Source organism: Bison bison, unplaced genomic scaffold, assembly GCF_000754665.1.
Source record: "Bison bison bison isolate TAMUID 2011002044 unplaced genomic scaffold, Bison_UMD1.0 scf7180017864291, whole genome shotgun sequence".
NCBI classification, from domain to species: Eukaryota; Metazoa; Chordata; class Mammalia; order Artiodactyla; family Bovidae; genus Bison; species Bison bison.
In genome coordinates, this window is record NW_011494863.1 from 527,053 (window position 1) to 540,037 (window position 12,985).

At 36.7% G+C, this 12,985-nt stretch overlaps 1 protein-coding gene across 1 annotated transcript in view; it reads left to right on the forward strand.

Annotated features, from left to right (window-relative positions):
* The window catches only part of PAIP2 (poly(A) binding protein interacting protein 2), a 17,765-nt gene that overhangs the window by 775 nt on the left and 4,005 nt on the right, over positions 1-12,985 (forward strand). The window contains exon 2 of the mRNA XM_010850321.1: positions 12,193-12,356. Within this exon, the coding sequence (XP_010848623.1) occupies positions 12,219-12,356 (138 nt within the window). The 5' untranslated portion in view covers positions 12,193-12,218. The remainder of the gene's footprint in view (positions 1-12,192; positions 12,357-12,985) is intronic.

Here is a 12,985-nt window from a genome sequence, read left to right on the forward strand (position 1 = left end):
GACTGGCGGGTTGCCTTGCGTACTAGTAGAGCGTTTTGTAACCGTCCGCGAGCCTGTACCTTTCTGATCTGTTTTCTCCGGTTTCTTCGACATCCCCTACCCCTTAATTTTAGTTACATTGTATTCCGTGCTCGGGTTAGGAGGTCCTTTGGAGTACTGGCAACTCCTGCTCCAGGACTGTTTTGAACTAGTTGAACTTTTAAGGGCTTAGCCAATTCACGTTTTTCAGTTTTGGTTCTTGCACTTTTTAGTTTCTCTGTGCTATGCTTATTCTCTCGCACCATCAAAAATATATAGCTTGTGTTCAAGTTACTTGTTTCAAAACATTTGTTGAAGCAGCCAGCATTGATATTTTCTGTAACTGCAAAAAGGGACCTTTACTGCTTCTTTTGTTGTCTTATTTTCCCTGATTTTGCAACGCCATCATCTCACAGAAACCACAAACTCTAGAAAGAATTTGGCATCCAGTGTGCCGTGGGAGAAGGTCTAACAGCTGACAGCTTTTGACATTTCAGCAGAAGACAAATTCCCATTTTGCATGTGCTGGCTAATCTTGTCTAATTAACCTGGTGGTATGATTTTTCACAGTTTGCGTTTTAGCAGTTGGTCAGGTGTTAGTTTGAGTTTTCTTTAAATAGCCTTTGAAATTTCATGGGCTGCAGGTTATGTATGCAAATAAATTCTCTAAGGGTTTTAATAAGATTCCTAGTGTTTGCTGTTTTGTGTTTCTGTTCCGGTCTGTGAGAGGATATTTTGAGCAAATTACGCTGTTTATACCACTTGTTAATTGTGAACTTGTTCAGAACTTCATTTTTTCTAACAAGTAGGTGTCTTTGACCAAAAAAAAAAAGGTAACTCTCCCAAAAGTGTAGCCTGCTTGTCTGTTTCTTTATGGGTTGGAAGGTGATTTTCATATTTATTTTAACTTGTGAAATAAGCAGGAAGAGAAGCTTGTCCTGCCCGTTTTGAAAGCAGTAGAAACTTGAGAGATTCTTTTATTAGGCACACACTTCTATAGCCCTTAGTAATGGAAGGCATTGTTCAAAGTACTTTTACAAGTATTTACTCTTCAGTGTCTTTAGGCAGCAAGTACTACTGTAAAATGAAGATTATAAATGAAAGAGAGATGTGGAGTAACTTGCCCAATGTTACACAACTAATAAGAGCTGGAATTCAAATCCAAGCGGAGATTATGTGCTCTTAACCTCTGTAGCATGCTGCCTGTGATTTAGTAACATATTCAGAGTCCTCTGGTGGTTAATGGCATATCTGGGATTTGAACCCAATCCAAAATGAAAGTTATCCAAGTTGTCTTGGTGATCTGGATCACCCTGTTGCACAGATACATTAAGATTTCACGTATGATACAGCCTGAGATTCACTATCAGTAACTCAGTCTTTTTTCTTAATTTCCTCATTGTTCATAGTGGTGCTGTCCAGTAAGATAGCTACTGAGCACATGTCTGTTGAGCACTTGCAATGTAGCAAGTGCAACCGAAGAACTAAAATTTTGATTGTATGGAATTAAAATTGTTCAGTCACTAAGTTGTGTCTGACTCTTTGATCCCATGGACTGACTGCAGCACCCCTGACCTCCCTGTCCTTTACCATCTTCTGGAGTTTGCCCAGGTTCATGTCCATTGAATCTGTGATGCCATCCAACCATCTCATCCTCTGCCACCCTCTTCTTTTGCCTTAAAATAATTTAAATTTAAATAGCAACAAGTATCTGGTGGCTTCCAAGTTGGATAGTGTGAATTTATTTGAACTGACTCTGCTTCTTTTATGTATCAGTTTTTATAAATAAGGATGGTATTTCTGATGCACTTCAAGCTTTTTTCAGCCGTGTTGTACCATCCTTTTTCTTACCTCATAACGTAGTTACACTATAATTGAGATCAGGGTTATAGTCTTTGGGATTTTTCTGTGACATTGTTTCACTCCTACAAGTGGTTGGACCTGTTGTTTTTATCTTATAGCTTGCCCTAGCAATCTTAATTGTTCTACATGTTTAGTAATACTGTTATCTGCTAGGTTGTTTGCCTAGGTACTCTTATTATTATCAATTTTACAGATAGGGAACCTGAAACAGATTAAATAACCTGCCCACTGTCACATATCTAGAAAGGCAGCCTGGTTCCAGAACCCATGCTTTTAATCATTATTTTATACTGCCAAACATTAAACAAAAAATTCCGTCCTGCTCAGACTTCTGAATTAAATATAGAAGCTGTTGCAGAAATTTCTATATTTTCTCTCACTAACTAAAATACATATGTATACAATATATGTGTGTTTAAACAACAAATAACTTTAAAGGGCCTACAGTAGTTCAAAGTAGAGTCCAGTGGAATAAGAAAAGGTGGTAAGTCTGTGGAGTCAGTTTCTTTTGATTTTTTGTGGGGGTTCTGGTGGCACCACTCGGCTTGTGGGATCTTAGTTCTGCCACCAGGGATCGATCCCTAATTCCTGGCAGTGGAAGCCCAGAGTTGTAACCATTGGACCACCAGGAAATTCCTTGTGGAGTCAGTTTAATGAAAGAAGCAGAGAGAGAATTCTGTTTGAATTTTAATGAGAATTTTTTTAAGAGTTAATGTTTTTATTTTTTATTCCAGTTTTATTGAGATATAATTGAAATATAGCACTGTATAAGTTTAAGGTATATAGTATAATGATTTTATTTACATACATCATGAAGTGGTTAATGACAATTCTTAAGAGATGAAAAAGGGGGAAACTTTCTAAAACTTAAAAGATTTATTTTCATATTTTAAAATTTTGTAGCGACTATAAATGTATGGACACTGCTGGAAACCAATAAATGGCAAAAAATAGCTGAGGAAAAGAGTTTGTAGATTTAAAGTGCCAGATATCAGGAAAAAAACTGCTCTTAACCTAACCAAAATCTGGTGAAATTTCTTTCTTTTTTAGCAGCTCTTACTGAGCTATAGTTCACATACCATGCAGTTCACCCATTTAAAGTACATAGTAGTCTTTAGTATATTACCAGAGTTGTACTTCCATCAAATGAGGACATTTTCATTACCTCAAAAAGAAATCTTATGCCCATGATCTGTCATACAATATGTGTTCCTTTGTGACTGACTTCTTTGATTTAGCATGATGTTTTCAGTATTCATCCATCTATCAGCTGGTGGACCTTTGGGTTGTATCTCTACTGCTATGAACATTTTGCCTGTGTAAGTTTTTATGTAGATACATATTTTCATTTCTCTTGGGAATATACCCAGGAGTGGAATTGCTGGGTTATATGGTAATTCCGTGTTTAATCTTTTGGGGAGCTACCAGACTGTTTTCCATTTTAAATTTCCCATTGGCAGCGAATGAGGGTTCCAATTTTTCCATATTTTCACTAATATAAAGTATTATCTCATGGTTTTGATTTGCATTTTCCACATAGTTAAGGATGTTGAGCATCTTTTCATGTGTTTTTTGGCCTTTGGAGAACTTTGCAGATGTTTTGCCCATTTTTAAATTGGTTGGTTGGTCTTTTATTGTTGAGTTGTAATAGGTCTTTATTCCAAATAAAATTCCCTTATCAGATATTATTTGCCTCTGTTTCTTTTCTACCTTTCCAGAGATTCTATGCATTTGCAAATTGTGAACACACACACACCCCCCTCACACTCACTGTGTTCTGCAAATTGTAAAGCTGGAGTTTTTTTTCCTTATGATAAATCCCGTGTCAGCCTTATCAAGGAAAAGAGGGATATAGTCAAATGAGCTATGAAATAGGAGAAATTCGTTTCTGTTGTAACAAAATTGAAATTCTGGAGAAATGAGATTTTAGTGAAATAAAAATTACTGTGGTTAACCAGAGAGGTTTGTTATTCAGTTGCTAAGTCATGTCTAGCTTTTTGCGACCCCATGGACTGCAGCACTCTAGGCTTCCATGTCCTTCATTCTCTTCTGGAGTTTGCTGAAATCCATGTCCATTGAGTCATTGATGCTATCTCACCATCTCATCCTCTGTTACCCTCTTCTCCTTTTGCCTTCAGTCTTTCCCAGCATGAGGGTCTTTTCCAATGAGTCAGCTCTTCGCATCAGATGGCCAAAGTATTGAAACTTCAGCTTCGGTCCTTCCAATGAATATTCAGGGTTTATTCCATTTAGGATTGAATGGCTTGAACCAAGGGACTTGCAAGAGTCTCCTGCAACACCACAGATTGAAATCATCAGTTCTTCAGCGTTAGCCTTCTTTATGTCCAACTCTCACGTCCATACATGCAGAAAACCTGAATAGACCTATCAAAACGAGAAAATTAAAGGTTGTTAATAATACCAAGCCCTTATAATTTTAGATTCATTTGTCTTTGGGGATCCCATAATTCTTGTTATTGAAATGATTCCTGAATATAAGGATGGAAAAATTCCTAGTTCATTTTTTTGAAAACTATATTTCATGTAGCGTTCTCACAGTCTGGGTTTGCAGTTATTTTCTTTTGGAACTTGATACTTGTCACTCTGCCATCTATATTGTTTGAACCCTCTTGTATTTTTTATCTTTTTGCTGTTTTCTGGATACTTTCTTTTATCTTCAGTTCTATTGTATAGATCTAGTCTGCTGCCAAACCCATTATATTTTTGTTTATGTTGTGGTTTTTATATATCATCATTTGGCTGTTTTCCAAATCTATTGTGTGCACTTTTTATATTTAGCTGTTTTCTTTTTTTTGTTTGTTTTTGTTTTTGTTTTCTGAATATATTTTCAAGCTTGATAGGTAATGATCATTTTGCCACATGAGTGGCAACATGCTACATGAGTTTTGATTATGCTTTCTGTAAATTGCACTGCTTCTTGCTTGTTGTATCTTTTTTTTTTTTTTTTTTTTTTTTTTTTTTTTTTTTGCCTTTTGAATTTGGTTATCTTTCCTTTTGAACTCTTCATTGGCCTTAAAGATTAATTTTTTGAGGTTCTTGGACTTCCCTGGTGGCTCAGATGGTAAAACATCTGTCTACAATGTGGAAGACCTGGGTTCAAGTCCTGGGTTGGGAAGATCCCCTGGAGAAGGAAATGGCAATCCACTCCAGTACTATTGCCTGGAAAATCCCATGGACAGAGGAGCCTGGTAGGCTACAGTCCATTGGGTCGCAAAGAGTCGGACACGACTGAGTGACTTCACCGAAGGCCTCGAATGAAGATGCCTTCCTCTCAAGGAAGTTTACATTTGCTTTTGCCAGGCTCTGGCACCAGTCAAGGGCCACTTTATACTCAGTTCATGACTTGGGATGTTCTGGACTTCCCAGGTGATGAGAATTTATTCCTCCTATCCATAAGAGGTCCAGCCATAGTCACGGTATCTGAGTTCCCTTCCACCATTCCCTTTTGATTAGCTTGGTGGGGAGTGGGAGTCGTTTTTGGTTCAACCTTAACCTGAGTATATAGCCCTTTGGGGTCCCAGCTTAGAGCGGGAGGATCTCCTGTTCCATCTTTCCTATATGCCTTTTGCCCCTTGAAGCATCCAAGGTCGATTCAAAGAAGCCTAATGGACAGAAAGAAGCCCTCAGTGCAGAGGCAGCCTCAGTGTTTAAAGTTCCACTTTGTTCTTTGAATTCCCACTTTACTTACTTTTCAGCACTTTTGAGTGTTTGTTTAGGAATATGTTATCTAACACTTTTAGTGAGAAGACTATAAATAGTCTACCACTATTGGTAAAAAGTTCTGATTCATTTATGCTTTAAGGAATTAAAATAGTTTCAAGTAAATGGATATGCCATCTTCCTGGCCAGAGGGCTTAACATAAAAACATGATCCTGATTAAACTGCAAATTTTTAGTAAAATTCCCATCAGACTGTTATTGACAACTTTAAAATTGATACAAAGATGAAAGTGCAAGATTCCCCTCTTCCCCAAGAAAGTTGCTAAGGGATTTGTGATACTAGATATTCAAACTTACTGAAAGGCTGCTCTATTCAAAACAGTATGATACTGTGCTGAAATATTTGAAGATGAAAGGTCATGATGAAAGGCCTGCAACATAGCAGATGGTTAAGCCAAAAAAAATTGTATAGAGAAAACAACTGTGGCAAAAAGCTAATAGTTGATGAATCTAGATGAAAGGTACAAGTGTTCATGATACCATTATTTTATTATGACTTTTTTGTAAGTTTAAAATTCTTAAACAATAAAAGTTGGGGATAAAACAGTATACAATATACCATCACAGAGCAAGGAAACAGTATAGTAGGAGTTTGATCATGATAAACCTGAGGAACAAGCTTTCATTTCAATAATGATGAATATAGATCTTTTACATCATACTCAAAGTAGTGCTCACATGAGTTAAAGATTTAGAGGACTTCCTGGTGGTCCAGTGTCTAAGACTCCATGCTCCCAGTACATGGAGCCTGGGTTCAATCCCTGGTCAGGGAAATAGGTTCCACATGCTGCAACTAAAGATCCCATGTGCCACGACTAAGGAATGCCCAGTAAGCTAAATAAATATGCAAAAATATATTTAAAAAAATAATAGGAATAGTTGGGTTTTGGTGTTTGTTTTTTTTTTAAGGTTTCACTATAAAAAAGAAACTATAAAAATACTGAGAGAAAATAAAGGAAATAAAACCTCAAGATAGGGAAAGACTTCCTAAACAAGATGAACATATCCTGGCAGCTGTAGAGGAAAACAGTGAGATTCTTTTATGCCCACCTGTTTGCAAAAGTAAAATGCTATGTTGATTATATAGAGAGCCGTTGAGGATGCAGAGAAATGGGAGCACCCAGCTTATTATAGGAATGTACATTACCATAATATTTTTGGCATATAATCTGTCTTTTAAAGCTACAAATGCACATGGCCTTTGACCCAGTTATTCTCACTTATCAGAATGTATCCTACAGAAAACACAACTAGAAAAGGATGTGTGTACAAGGGTGATCAAAGCAGGATTATTTGTATTGAAAAAACTGGAAATGTAAATTGCATCAGAGAAAAAATGGTTGAATAATTGCTGCTGTATCCATTTAAAAAATTAAGTATACTTGTGTACATTGACTAGTAAGGATCTTTCATGTGATATATTTAGTTTAGCATGATTCTATTAAAATACATAAATTCTTTATGTGTGTCTCTATAAGCAAAAAAATATGAAAGGACATATACTAAGCTGTTAAAATTGACTACCTCTGGGTAAGATTGAAGATGGAAAGGAAAAAACTTCCTTAAGACCTGTTTAAGTAGGGCCTACTTTGTACATAAACAGTTTTTTTTACTTTAATGCTTCCTTTTCCAACAAAATTTCCTAACTATATGCAAAGACAAATTATCCAGAATTTTTCAAATGATTACTTTGATACATTGTTGTTTTACCATTTTGTGATTTTTGTTTAGGAAAATCTTATTAGATGTATTCTTACAACTACTAGATTTTTAGTATTAGTAATTTAATATTGTTTGTTCTGAATTAGTATTACTGTGTTGTTTTAGAAATCCTTTTATGAGATTAAGGCTAAAGATTAAAAATTTTGAATTACATTTTGTGATAATTTTAGGATTTTAAATAATAAAAACATGTTTTTTGAAGCCATAGATGTTCTTTGAAGCAAGTATGAACATTAAAAATTGGGGCAAGGGGATTATGGGTTTTCTCTGTTCGTTTCTGCCCATTTTTAAGTGGTTTCCATTAAATCATGAACGAAGACAAGACAGCAACAGATTGTTATGGTTTACTTCTCAGATTTTTTTTTTTTAAACTGTATTTGTCAAGTCATTACATACATTGTGTCCTCAAACATCACTGAAGCAAATTAGGTGCTTCTGTTTTGTTTTCAGGAGTTCCTGTTTAAGTTTTTGTTGGTTTTGTTCTAAGCCACAAGAGACTAATATATATAGATTTGAGCTCACTGACTTGAAGCTGCTGCTTTTGGACTGCCTCTGAATAAGATGATGATACATCTCAGCAGTACACCTTACACTATATATTTTTTTTGGTGGTTTTTCCTAGTGGTTACCCTGGACATGACAAATAACACCTTAGTTTGTAACTCATGTGGACTAATGCTTCTTTAGTTTGCTGTAGAGAAAAAGAGGAGTTATAAAGCAAGAAATCTATTAGTGACTTTTGTATTTACTGTATAATTATCATTGTTTATTTCTTCCAGTGAATTCAAGTTAATGCTGGTATTCTTTTTATTTCAATGTGAAGGAGTCAGTTAGCTCTCCTTATAAGACAGGTATATTGGTAATGAACTCTCACTTTTTTACTTATCTGGGAATGTCTTAGTTTCCCTCCCCGCCCCTTTTATCCTTTCATATGTATTGTCCTGTTTTCTGGCTTCTAGTTTCTGATGTGAAATCATCTATTAATCTTGTTGTTTTGAAGATGCTTTTTTGGTCTTTGACTTTCAATAACTTGATTACAATGTGTCCATGTGGATTGCTTTGGGTTTATTCTACTTGGGAATTCCTTGAGCTGCTTGATAGGTTTCATCAAGTTGGAGGAGTTAGGGGCCAATTAGTCTTCACTCTTTCTCTTCTTCTGGGTCTCCCATTATGCATATATTGGTACATGTAATGGTATCCTACTGATCTCTGAGGTCTGTTCATTTTTAAATCTTCCATTATTTTTTATGTTTTTCAGGCTAAATAATCTTCATTGATTTACCAAGTTTACTGATTCTTTCCCCAGTCAAACCTGCTGCTGTATGCTGAGGCACACCTTTAACACTTGAGCACTTTACAGCTCTTTCTTAACCTTTTTATGTGCAGAGCCTGAAGCTTGAATAATCTTGTCAGGTCTTTTCTGAGTGTGCTGCCAGCACTGGGCATGCCTGTGGCCTCTTAGGTTTCCCAGAATATGTAGGAGCTTTTCAAAGCCTTTATTCCCAAAGCATCTCCTTCACCAGCCTTTCTTCCTTTCCTTTTTGCCCCAACTGTTATTCTTTGCTGGCACTGGCTACTATATTTGCCTTTAACTGTTTTTGACAAATGCCAATTTAAAATAATAAATTTTACGGTATTTGAACTATATACTCAATTTTTTTAAGACAGCAAAACACGTGTGTGTTAATCATTCAGTCATGTCCAACTCTTTGCAACCCCATGGACTGTAGGCCACCAAGCTCCTCTGTCCTTGGAATTCTCCAGGCAAGAGTATTGGAATGGGTAGGCATTCCCTTCTCCAGGAGATCTTCCCGACCAGGGATCAAACCCAGGACTCCTGCATTGCAGGTGGATTCTTTACCATCTGAGCCACCAGGGAAGCCCCAAAACATACATAAGACATAATATAAAGTGTTTGGTCTAAGAAGAATCAACAGGTGATAGAAGAAAATTTAAAATCTGGTAACAATACCTTGTATTAAAACACCTTACACTCAGTAATTGTAGGTCTGTCAATGTTCTGAAAGTAAATGATCCTCACCCCTCTGGCTTTTCACTTGACTGGCTATAGCAGAAATCTGGTCAGCAGTTGTTTCTTCCTCAGCTATCTTAAGATGCAAGATTAGTGCCTGGGCTCCAGTTGATTTTACTGGTTCCAGTTAGGATTTGTTTCCCAAATATTGCTTGACAATGAAATTTTATTTACTGTCCTTAATATACTTTCAGTGGGATCTGTACCAAAGCCACAGGTTGTTTGATGAGATGATAATGGGCAAAAAGCTGACCTAGAGACATGTCAGATGCAGGGCTTGGGCCCTTTTTGCTAAGCACTATTTATATTTTGTTACTGGTTGGCATCAAACAAGGAGGGAGGGGTTCCTTGAGATTCCCAGACTATAGAATTTGCTGATGCAGATTTTCATTGTTTACATAAACTTATGCTCATGAAATGTATGGAAAACACTTTTTTCTTTAAACAAATTTTTATTTATATATATATATACACACACACACACTATTATAGTCACTTGAATCATATTCAAAAACAAGTTAGTGGTATTTCTAGTACAGGTCTCACATATAATTGCTACTTAACTGTTCAGTTCTACTTGAATATTGAATGTCCTGTAATCTGCTAAACATGATTTTTATGTACTATTTTTAACTAAAAATATGTCATTTATTAATACTGTGGTCTTCTGAAAGGTAGGATGTAATGGGTATGAGCTGGGATAGGATACATGTTGGGAATATAATGAAAAGCTGTTGTAAATTGAGATGTGTTTGAACATCGTTTAATGATCGGTTTGTGTGCAGTGTAAACAAAGTTCCATGAAGTTGCAAAGCAGAATTGACCTCCTTCTTTTCATAATATTTGAGTCTACTCTAAAGTGTAGTTTGTTTAAAAATGAGCGTATAAATATTTGGTAGCCTGATATATAAGTAATTTACTTTAGAGGAACTGATTGCTGTTTAGTCAGAACTTGTTATCAAAATAAGAGGGTTTATTTAACCCAAGATTAATGATAAATAAAAATATCAAGGATATCTATCATCTGTTTTCTGTTGTGTCTTTTCACAGTGCTTCAGTTTCCTAATCCCAGTCATGTTTTCTTTCTACCCCACACTGTGTGTCTGTTCAGTAGTGTTCCGACCCTGTGACCTCATGGACTGTAGACTGCCAGGCTCCTCTGTTCCTGGAATAACTCTGGCAAGAATACTGGAGTGGGTTGCCATTTCCTCTTCCAGGGGATCTTCTCAACTCAGAATTCAAACCCGCAGCTCCCGCATTGCCCGGTGGAGTGGTTACCGCTGAGCCACCTGGGAAGCCCTCTAGCCCACACCCTACCACATAAATCTCAGTCTGTCTCTGCCTTTTCTTTCATACACATACAACACTAAGGAAGGCAGAATTCTCAGTAATTCTTTTTTTAATTTTACTTATTGATTTATATTTGACTGTGCTGGGTCTTCATTGCTGGCAGGCTCTTCTCTAGTTGCGCCAGGCAGGGGCTGCTCTCTAGTTGCAGTGTGCCAGCTTCTCATTGCTGTGGTTTCTCTTGTTACAGAGCACGTGCTCAGTAGTTGTGGCGCATAGGCTTAATTGCTCTGCTACATGCAGGATCTTCCCAGATCAGGGATCAAACCTGTGTCTCCTGCATTGGCAGGCAGATTCTTAACCACTGAGCCACCAGGGAAGCCTTCTCAGTAATTCTTAATTCAGGACTTCCTAACAATGAAAAATGTTAGTGCCATGACACTATTGTCATTAGTATTCAGTATTGGGGGAAATGCATATGTGCATCAGGATTGGGCCCACCCACCCCCACTGCTTAGAGACTTACATTCATATTATATGAAAAGCTGTTTTTTAGTACTTATGTCCTGTTAAGTTCATAAAATTAAGTTAAAATTAAGTTCATAAAATGAGTTTAAAGGGCCAGGCAACATACATCGAGCAAGTCTGTCCCTGAACCTTACCCAAAGAAGGAAAACTATTTCTAGTATATTTGGGGTTTTCTGTTTAGTTTGATTATGACAACTTTGGAGTAAGAAGACATTTTTAAAACTCTCATCTTCATATTAGGTATGCTGTTGCCTTCCTTTGGCATAAATCACACTAACGTTTGGATTTACATACAAGTCTCTCTTGCTTTACGTAAACACATTTTTTAGCAATTTCGGAGTTAATGAACTGGTAGACTTACTGTAGGGGCGTCCCAGGTTGTGCAGACAGAGAATCTGCCTGCACTGTCGGAGACGCAAGAGACATGGGGTCAGTCTCTGGGCTGGGAAGATCCCTTGGAGTAGGAAATAGCAACCCTTTCCACTATACTTTCCTGGGAAATTCCATAGACAGAGGAGCCTGGTGGGCTACAGTCCATGGGGTCACAAAGAATCGGACACAACTTTTCGACTGGGTGTACACACACAGACAGAATACTGTAGACTCTGGAACTTTAATGCTTCAAACTTTTAGCTTGCAATATATTAAAAGTTTGTTAGTTTTCACTTCCAGTCCCTAGGTTTTTTAATATCAATTTTCCAAACCATGGTTGTTTTATGAAACATAGAATATTCTATTTTTAACAAATTAGATGGTTTGGGGATTCAATTTAAATAATTGTTTGCCTTTGTTTACTGTTACTAGAATCTAGGCTATTCTCAGTTATTCCTTAGACATTAAAATCGTTTAGGAGAAAAATGAAGCTTTCCAAATGCTTGGTTTATCATGTGCATTAATGTATTAATATGCATCTCATACCTAACCATGATGGCTGGTAATAATAGATGCTCACTAAGAACTGAAAGAATAACTGGCTAAATTAACTGTATTGTTGTTTTAAGGTTAAAAACTACATCTGACGCCAACCATGAAAGATCCAAGTCGCAGCAGTACTAGCCCAAGCATCATCAATGAAGATGTGATAATTAACGGTCATTCTCATGAAGATGACAATCCATTTGCAGAGTACATGTGGATGGAAAATGAAGAGGAATTCAACAGACAAGTTAGTTTTGTGTATAAACATTCTTTTTTATTGTAGCCCGTGATAACCGTCAAATAATATAATTGTACTTGTCCCTGAAATGTGTTTTTCACCTGGTCCCTTATATATGAAATACATGGATTTATGTGCCACCACTTCTGTTTTATTTGGATGTTGATTACTACCAGGTTTAACTGCTCAATTGAAATAACCTTGGGAACTTTTTTCAGTGTCTGACCCCAAAAATTCTGATTCAGAAGAGTTTAGGGTGGGACCTGATAAACTTATTTTTTTTTTTTGACCGTCTCAGGTGGTTCCTGGGAGCAGTAAGGTTTGGAAACCACTACCTTAGACCAGTCAGATTATCCTATTGTGGTGAAAGTCAAGAGAATCCAGAGTAGACAGGCACCAGTACCAAAGTACTGGTTTTCACCTAAGGTTCTTGTTCTGACCAGCCCCCAAATCTGACACCACTGTTCTACTTTAGAAAACTCTCATACGTTGTAGAGAAGTCTCATACATTGATAAATGTCTTTATTCCCATATTTCTTGTACCTGTTTTCATCTTTTGTCTTGTTTTTCCCTGATCCTGACTTTGGCCATCAGTAGCCAGTGTGATTTGACCATATCTAGTTTTATATATATATATA